Source organism: Acanthochromis polyacanthus, chromosome 3, assembly GCF_021347895.1.
Source record: "Acanthochromis polyacanthus isolate Apoly-LR-REF ecotype Palm Island chromosome 3, KAUST_Apoly_ChrSc, whole genome shotgun sequence".
NCBI lineage: Eukaryota > Metazoa > Chordata > Actinopteri > Pomacentridae > Acanthochromis > Acanthochromis polyacanthus.
In genome coordinates, this window is record NC_067115.1 from 33,257,003 (window position 1) to 33,266,477 (window position 9,475).

A 9,475-nucleotide genomic window follows, 5' to 3' on the forward strand; every position below is an offset into this window, starting at 1 on the left:
GACATTAGAATGTCTTTTTTGATTACCCTGAACATACTGTGGTAAATTTGACCATGATTAACAGTGTGAGTATGCAAACACTATGACATAAGGTATTAATTCCACTTGCTTAAAGTGTGTAATAACCTGCCTTGACACTACATCAGATGACCTAATATTTCAGGTTGTATTATTTTAGGGAAGGGATGAAATGTCACAAATTAGCAGCTGTGTATCAAACCAAAGAAAGAGTAATTCCAACATGCTGAGAACAGAGCTCATGCTCATATTTGGCCTCATAAAAAGATCAAACAGAAAACCGTCACACGTTGCATACTAGTTGAGCAGCAATTCAAGCGCAGTTTTTGAAACCTTTTCCCGTATCTCAGGTGGTGAGCCACTTGTTCCGCCTCGGAGCTCCAGTACAGTGTGTGACATTTAGTAAATCCTGAAGGCTTCTACCTTTTGTTGTATGCATTTAAACAACACATTAAAGCGAGAATGTTCCTTGTGGAACCTGTCACATTTCCCAGGTAAAGCAGATGAATAAATAAAACGGTGCTGTTAGTGGCTGAAACACCCCCCCCACCCCCCACCCTCCTTCCCCTCCTTTGTGTGTGATTTGCTGTTGCCTTGAGTTAGATCCTGATCTCTTTGTAGACCCTCTCCCAACAAGCATTGACCTTCTGCTCCAACATGTAAAGAGCTCCACGAGATCAGAAAAGGGAGGGGGAAGCTGTGAATAAAGGCATCACCACTGCGAGCAGCCGAGAGACTTCATCCACTTCACTCCACACTCCTCTCCCTCTCCTCTCAGTCTGGCTTCCTCTTCTGTGTTCAGTCTCGGAGCGGAGATACCTTGTTGGCGGCACAAAGGAGCGGTTCTGTAATAAAAACAGCTGTCTCTGGTGGTCTTGGTGTAATTGGGATTGTTAACGTGGAGAGCTCCTGAGGGAGGCTGAGGAGAGGATGTCTTTGTGTAAAGCACACAGACACCTCTGCAGCACTCCTTGATTCGGATGTAAGTAAGAGAGAGCGAGGAGGAGGAAGGAGGAAGGAGGGAGGGAGGGGGGGAAAAAAGCAAACAAGTCACCTGAGTTATATCAAGCCTTGCTGCATGTGCTCCCTCTATTTTACTCGGGCGTTGCTTTTATTTTTAGACAGAGCAGATTTATTTATATGTAGTAAAAGATCCTTGAAGTGCTAGAAATCTTCTCTCTCGCACAATTCCGCTGAGGGTTCATGTTTTTAAAGGCAAGGTATGAGTGCACCTTCAAGCAGGGAGACAAGTCTTTTTATGAGAGCAACATTCCCTCCAATTACTGGATCAGTGTGATGACAGAAATTGAGGCAAAAAAATAAAGAAAGAAAAAAGACGAGGGGGGGGGGATCACTGAAGGGGCATTTAGCTGAATATATGGTGAAATTGTAAAAAAATAAAAATAAAAATTGACTAAAGCAAAACAAATTACTTGGAGAAGGTTTCTCGTTTAATTTAAAGATTTGTTTATATGTTAAATAGTAAAATAACTATAATTAGTGTATTTGATTTTCTTCTATAAAACCCTATCGTGGTTTAGATTTATTTATTTGTAGCTGATGCATAATTTAAAATTAAAAAAAATGTTGCGTATAAGGAGCCAAATGTTTCACATACAAACAAAAACACAGCTAAAATGCATGTTATTTAATAGCCCCTATGCCTCTTAATTGTGTTTCTGTTAGCCATGACAGACCCTTCAAACTAATTCCGTTAAACCTTCTGACACCGCGTCCTCCCCAAAAACGTGAGAGAGCTGCTGGCATGAGGAAGTGAAAGCCTTTAGGTACGCGAACACACTCGCGAAAGTGTTGAAAGTGTACTTCAAAGTCAATTGCTTGGGAGAAGCCGAGGCTGATTTATTTGACTTAAGATATACTTTTTGTGTGTGTTTCATTGTGGATGAAAATTTCATACGCCGATTTAGAGGTGGTGAAATATAAATGATTTCTTTAAAGTTTCATCATAAATCAGTCTGTCGGTATATGTGAGCAGACACTGATTGCTCCTTGATGTCTCCTGAGCCTGATCTCTGTCTCCCGGTGTCTGGAGGTGGCTCCAGCAGCGCCTGTTGTCCCGCTGGGGTGGAGAAGTGAGGTGGGGTGAACAACATATTTCTGCAGCTGGATGGCTCTCTGGCGCTGTGCGGCGACGCCAATAAGCATGGGAAATATTTAACGTACATGTGCATCTGGATTTTTTGGGAGGGAAAAAAAAAACAAAAAAAACAAACGGAGCTGGCACAAAGACGCACCGTATGGAGGAGTTGGAGGGTCTCTCCGACGCGCTGCTGCAACATCTATAGCCTCGGTTAAAATGAGTCGAGAGTTTTATTTGAAGCTTTGGTCACACAGCAGGGCGACGACACGCAAGATATAATTAGGATGAGACTAATCTTCCGCGAAAAGGGAGGAATTTAATGTAGAAATCTCGATATTCTAATTTATGTAAGGAGATTAGAGGATAATTCAAGTGTCTCTCAGACACACTGATCATCGCTTCACACCTGTTACAAGACGTGTCACCTCAGTGTGTGTGTGTGTGTGTGTGTGTGTGTGTGTGTGTGTGTGTGTGTGTGCGCGCGCGCGCGCGCCCAAAAAATGACAGAAAAAGAACCAGCCATTGTTCTCCACATAATATTTCTCAACTCCTTCAACATCATAACAATTATCTCATCCTATAGACGTATTAAACCAACCAGACACCCCTTGTTAATTACAATGTGATTAAATGTTTTAATTACATTACTGGGTAATGTGCCTTAATTAGTGGAGAGATAAGATAATAGCCTGATATGACAAGTATATAGATTTGCAATTAAACAGCGCTCAATATTTTGAAAAAAAAATCCACTTATATCGCCACACACCAACAGCACGTTTTCTATAATAATAATAATAATAATAATAATAATAGCACAAAATATATTGCAATTTTAGAATTAAAATTACTTAACTCTTTTTGGCATTTTATAATTTTGAAAAATACATTGTAATAGCAAGAACAGATGAAAAATAATAACATAGATATCAACATTTTCACATTTATTTCTTACAGCTTTTATTTCCTGACTGTGAGTGTGATCATAAAATCCCAGCAATATATTATATTTTTGGCTTTGCTATAATAACTGATTTATTCTTAGGTGATGTGGAGCTGTCCACGGTGCTACTTCAACTTCCTGCGCCTCCTCTGAGACCCAGTTTGGCTAAAAATAATAATAATCATGATAATAAAAAAATAAATACAAAATATTCAACAATAAAATATTTTCATATAATTTCAAAAATAATAATAAAAAAAAGGCAGTCTCCGAGCTTCATTAGAAGTGCTGTTGGTAACGAGGTGTTGGTGATGAAGTAGAGTCATTTGAAATAAATGCCTTGTTGCAGACTGCCCATGCGCAGAGTCCCCAGCGGCGGCGGCGGTGGAGGTTGAGGTGGTGGTGGTGGTGGTGTGGCTAATGAAGAATAATAAATCATGAAAGGGTTTTTCAGGTGCAGGCTGAGAGGAGTGTGAGGGGGTGAGAGCTGTAGAGAGAGAGTGGAAGAGAGAGAGAGAGAGAGAGAGAGAGAGAGAGAGAGAGAGAGAGGAGGGTGAGAGAGAGAGAGAGAGAGAGAGAGAGAGAGAGGGGGAGAGAGAGAGGGAGGCGGAGAGAGACTCAGTCTGCCCTTCGCCTCAGAGCAGAGGCAGTCCGGGTCCCCGCAGCATTCAGTCGGAGAGGTACAGTACCGAGACTGTCACCGTTACTTCTCACTTACGGTCATTTCAAGACGGAAACTTTATTTTTCTTTTGCCACAAAAAACAAACAGAAAGAAAGAAAAAAAAACTCAAAGCGGCAACAAGTATTTTGGAAATCCTAAGAGACGGAGAGAAACTTTTTTTTGTTTTTATTTTTTCTGGCGACGTCTATGAGGAGGTCTGGCAAAAACAAAAAAAAATCTGAAAAAATATATTTATGAAATAGGAGGTGGTTGAAGGAGAGAAAGAAAAAGCAGTTTTTAAAAAACGAGTCCACAAAAGGAAGAAGCTGCGCTCAGCTGCATGGCTTGTTGTTGGTGATTAAAAACAACAACAACAAAAGAGAAAAAAGTCGCGACACCTCCGTAGCTCCGCGAGTAATAATAAATAGATGTGACTCAGTTTGGACGACCGTCTTCAGCCGACACTTTATTCGACAGTGACTTGAGATTCCTGCGAAGCAATTGGGCTTCAACTCCCGACCGAGGAGGCGGAGTCTTAACTTATTAAAAGGAACTTGCCGCGGCTTGGACGCCTGCAAATATGATGATGATGTCTCTGAACAGCAAGCAGGCTTTTGCTATGGCCCACACCAGCTTGCCCGAGCCCAAGTACTCCTCGTTGCATTCCTCCTCGTCCTCCACTCTGACTTCCAATGCGCCCTCGTCCTCCTGCTCGTCCTCCCGCCACAGCAGCACCATCATCAGCAGCAGCGGCAGCAGCAGCAGCTCGGAGGCGATGCGCAGAGCCTGTCTCCCAACCCCACCGGTACGTATTCTGCATAATCACTGCTTAAAGGCACATTTTGACAGCCCACTTTTTTTTTTGCTTGATGTTTTTTTCATGTCTGCACAGCAAATCACCCAACACCTCCATATTTTTTTCCTCTGCTCAACTTATGTATTCAGTCGGCTTTGCCTTCCGTATAAATTTTTATGACCTGGGATGTTGCATGTGTCTTGTTTTGTGTGCTCCCTTTTTTAGGATTTCTTTTTTTCACATTCTGGAAATGTTTTAAACCGAGGAGTGGAGGGAGAATTCCCTGCTGACAGTTATGTGTGCATTCTATTTGCAATTGCAGAGCAATATATTCGGAGGCTTGGATGAGAGTTTGTTGGCCCGGGCTGAAGCTCTAGCGGCGGTGGATATAGTCTCGCAGACCAAGAGCCACCACCACCCTCCACATCACAGTCCCTTCAAGCCGGACGCGACCTACCACACCATGAACACTCTCCCCTGCACGTCGTCTTCCTCCTCCTCCTCCTCGGTGCCTATTTCTCATCCGTCCGCCTTGGCCGGCCACCATCATCACCACCACCACCACCACCACCACCAGCCCCACCAGGCGCTGGAGGGGGACCTGCTGGACCACATCACCCCGGGACTGGCGCTGGGAGCCATGGCAGGGCCGGATGGCTCGGTGGTTTCCACGCCTGCGCACCCTGCCCACATGGCGGGCATGAACCACATGCACCAGGCGGCCATCAACATGGCTCATGCCCACGGGCTACCGCCGCACATGGGCATGAACGACGTGGACGCCGATCCCAGGGACTTGGAAGCCTTCGCAGAGAGGTTTAAGCAGAGACGGATCAAACTCGGGGTTACCCAGGCGGATGTAGGGTCAGCGTTAGCCAGCCTGAAGATTCCTGGGGTGGGCTCCCTCAGCCAGAGCACCATCTGCCGATTCGAGTCCCTGACGCTCTCTCACAACAACATGATCGCTCTGAAGCCCATCCTGCAAGCGTGGCTGGAAGAAGCCGAGAAATCGCACAGGGAGAAACTTAATAAACCCGAGTTGTTCAACGGCGCGGAGAAAAAGCGGAAGCGCACGTCGATAGCGGCGCCGGAGAAGAGATCACTGGAGGCCTATTTTGCCATTCAACCGCGTCCCTCCTCGGAGAAAATCGCAGCAATCGCAGAAAAGCTGGACCTGAAAAAGAACGTGGTGCGGGTCTGGTTTTGCAACCAGCGGCAGAAACAGAAACGAATGAAATACTCAGCATGCGTCTAGATCCGCCAGCAGCCTCCTGGAAAGAGACTTGGAACTGTTTAGAGATGATTTGTATCATATTTCCTATCTCACACCTTTTTTTCAATCATCGATGACTTTGTGCTTTGAACAAAAAACAAACAAAAAAATCCTAAAAATTTGAACACTGACTGAAAAAAAAACTCGAGAAAAAAAGCCACCCACCCCCCGAGTCACGTCTTTCTACTCGCTGAGAGGGAGACGTGGAGTGAAGAGTAGAGCATCGTTTGACAGAGCAAGTAAGACCACTGTTTCCACACTTACTATGCTTCACCTTTTTAATGCCAACGCAGTCTGATTTACAGGACTCTGTGCTTTCCATTTTTATTTATAATTTACTTCAAATGGTGACGACGGTTTTGCATTAGAGCCCAGTGAAAATAACATTTCTTTATTATTATTATTTGAAATCGACGCACAGCGGGGCTATTTGACTCAAAGCACTTGGTTTTGGTGACTATTGGTGTTTTCTATTTTTGGCTTATAGGATTAAGCTACATTTGCAGTCTGACATTTTATTCAGGGTCCACGAGGGGATTTTAAAGAGGACAAACACTCGGTCTTGAAAGCTAATATTAGATTACTGCCAAAAAACCTTCTGTAAATGAATAATTTACTCGTCGCACACTTCATTTTGTGTCTAAATGTGTAATTAATTCCACTTATTTTGTTACCATGTGTGATCAAAGTCAGGGATCTATTTTCCAGATACCTGCTAGGGTTATTATTAGGCCTCAGTGTGTGGAATTTATCGAAATAGGTGATTCACTTGTAAGGATTTTTCAGATTTCTCGCAATTTTAAAAGGGAAAAAAATAAATATGATTTCACGCCGGCTCCAATAAGTTCCCAATCCAGCGTGGGCCGGTGTCTTATGAAGTATTTATTGAGTGAGGTCATGTTTACTTCATTATATATTTATTGGGATTCCCCCCCTCCTCGTTTTTTTTCTTGCTTGAGAAAATCAAATTCTGACAGCAAGTTGAGCGTGTTGTTCTGGTTTTAAAGGGAAACGACTGTGAAATGTACACAGTCACAAAAATTTTTAACGTTTGAGATGGTACAATCGAGATATAGCCTATATGAGATAGTATTCTCTTTTTAAAATTATTTTATGTATGTTTTCTGCTATTTATTTGTATAAATATACGCGCATCATTATGAAGTCGTTGCTTGTTACAAAAAAATCACCTTGTTTAAGTAATGTTTTTTCTTGAAGAGAAAAAGAAACAGCTTCATGGAAGTATACGTGTAAAATGTAAATATTTCATTGGAATCAGTCAATGCACATAAATATATCCGTACAGGTTTTTGCTGTATTGCTGTTTTAGCTGAGGTAACTTATTTCTGTATTGTATGTTTGCTTTTTTTGGTTCCCCTGGTTAAATTATTCTATTAATTTATTACATCCATGTAATTTTAATTTATTTAATTATTGAACTGCAATATGTGTTTCATTAAAGAACAAACTTTAACATTTAATCGGACGTTTTTTCATGACTACACTGGGTAAAGTGGCTCATCCAGACCTATTAATATTCTTTTATTTATTCATCTAGTTATTTATTGATGAGGAGGAGGGAAACGGTTTAGCTGTGGGCTACTCAGCTCTTTTTTTCCTGGAATCTTTAGGCTCATTCGACTGCACAGATTTTATTTGTTAAAGAAGGTTTGTGGAGACGCGACATGAGGCCTGCCACAGTGCTCACGAGCAAAGCAGCAGCAGCGACTCCACCCCCACTCAATCTGTCCTCTCCCTGTGTGAGATGAATATCAAAAAAAAAAGTGAAAATGTAATTAGAACTTGCTCCTTTCTTTATGCATATTTCGCCTTTAACTCGTGCATCTCCCCTCCTGCTGCAGGCCTCCTCATAAAGCGGCCTTACAGGAAGCACATCAGTGTTAAAGACACACGTGGCTTCTCCTTTTCCACTGACTTGCTGCCAGCTTATGCGGCTCACTGTTGCCTTACCTGAGAGCAAATGCTAATATTCTATTAGAGTCTAATCAGGGGGTCTGTGGAGAGCTGGATGGGTCCCTGGAGCGCAGACTTGCCAGATGTCAGCCCGCCAGAAAAACAGCTCGCCTGCCAACGTGCCCGTCTCTATTTAAATACACACTCAAGCATCATGGCTCGTTCGTGCATGCGGGCATACAGGCTTTGAAGCAAAAAAAAAAAAAAATCCTTTGGTTCGAAGTTATGTGTAGATATGAGGAGGAGGAGGGTTAAAGGAAAAAAACAGAGAGGGGAGCGTTTTGAATGTCATGTCCAAAGCAGAGCTGCAGTTTTGGGGGCTGCAGGCTGCTGCTGCTGGTGGAGCGCTGAATAAGCGTTTCAGCACCATGGACAGATACCTGAGAGGCTGCAGCAGCCAAACATTAGCATTTCTGAAAGCTGTCCTCCACCTTTACACTGATTGTTCACAGCACCTGGAATACATCTGCATGGGATTAATTTTGGGGATAATTCCAAATTAATCAGAGGAATAAAAAGGAAGTTTTATCTGTTCTGCAATAATTGAAAAAAGCCCCCCAAAAAATCTTGCAAGTTTGAACTGATCAAAATATCACAGTGAAGTGTTTTCATGATTTTGCAACCATAAAAACATGATTATGATGATTTTTGCAACCATTAATATAGAGTTATGATGATTTTGCAACCTTGAAAATCTGACTGACGATTTTACAACCATAAAATTATGATTATGACGATTTGACAACTTTACAAATAGGATTATGACGATTTTGCAACCATAAAAATAGGATCATGACAATTCTGCATCAATGGAAATAGGATTACAATGATTGTGCAACACTGATCATTTTGTAACCACAAAAATAAGATTATGATGATTGTGAAACCCTAAAAACATGATTATAGTGATTTTGCACTCATAAAAACACGATTGTGATGATTTTGCAACCTTGAAAATACAATTTGACGATTTTGCAACCATATAAATAGGATTATAAGGATTTTGCAACCCTAAAAACATGATTATGGTGATTTTACAACCACACAAATATCACTACAAACGTCCCAAAAGTGTCACGTGACCAACAAACTCTTACAATCTTAATAATACAACATTTCCCACCACTCCTATGTGGGGAAACAGGCGCCATCCATAAACCAAATATGCTCAAAACCGTCATCCTGGTGACAAATTAAGAGTATCAAAACGAGCCTTATTAATGAGACAGCCCTGATGGTTCATCAATTAAAAGATGCTCCTGGTGAGTGCTCCTAATTTCCCCCTAAACGAGCCATTTCACTTAATAAGAGCGAATTATTAAATTACACATCGAATTATGAAAACCAGATAATTATGAAGAGCGAGTTAAGTAGTCATTAGCCATCCCTGTTAATTACCGCTGGTCAGGGAGGGCTGCCGAGTGAGTGTCTCATCGGGAATTGAAATTAACTTTATGCAGTGAGCCTCCACAGACAGACAGACAGACAGACTCTCCAACCTCACTGCCACACATATTGGGAGAAAATCGATCTGGATTCTTTGATAGGGAATCAATTTGACCTCTGGAAAAAAAAACTCGAGCGAAAAGGCCTCAGCACAATAAAGAAAATCGAAGCTCGTTTTTAATTCCATTTTTTATTTTATAAAGATATATAATAATAAATATAGGAGCCAAACAACACAGCTTAAAGCCACAGACATCATGGG

At 41.9% G+C, this 9,475-nt stretch overlaps 1 protein-coding gene across 1 annotated transcript; it reads left to right on the forward strand.

Moving 5' to 3' along the window:
* The first annotated feature begins 3,619 nt into the window (after positions 1-3,619).
* Positions 3,620-7,274, forward strand: pou4f2 (POU class 4 homeobox 2). The gene is made up of 2 exons (XM_022194393.2): positions 3,620-4,529; positions 4,843-7,274. The coding sequence occupies exons 1-2, from the start codon at positions 4,305-4,307 to the stop codon at positions 5,773-5,775; spliced, it is 1,158 nt and encodes a 385-aa protein (XP_022050085.1). The 5' UTR covers positions 3,620-4,304; the 3' UTR covers positions 5,776-7,274.
* The last annotated feature ends 2,201 nt before the right edge of the window (positions 7,275-9,475 follow it).

What these genes read in the sequence shown, in the direction of transcription:
- pou4f2 (XM_022194393.2), top strand. Translation starts at nt 4,305, where the DNA reads ATGATGATGATGTCTCTGAACAGCAAGCAGGCTTTTGCTATGGCCCAC. An exon ending in CCTGTCTCCCAACCCCACCG is followed by an intron (nt 4,530 to 4,842) that starts GTACGTATTCTG and finishes TTGCAATTGCAG; the next exon opens with AGCAATATATTCGGAGGCTT.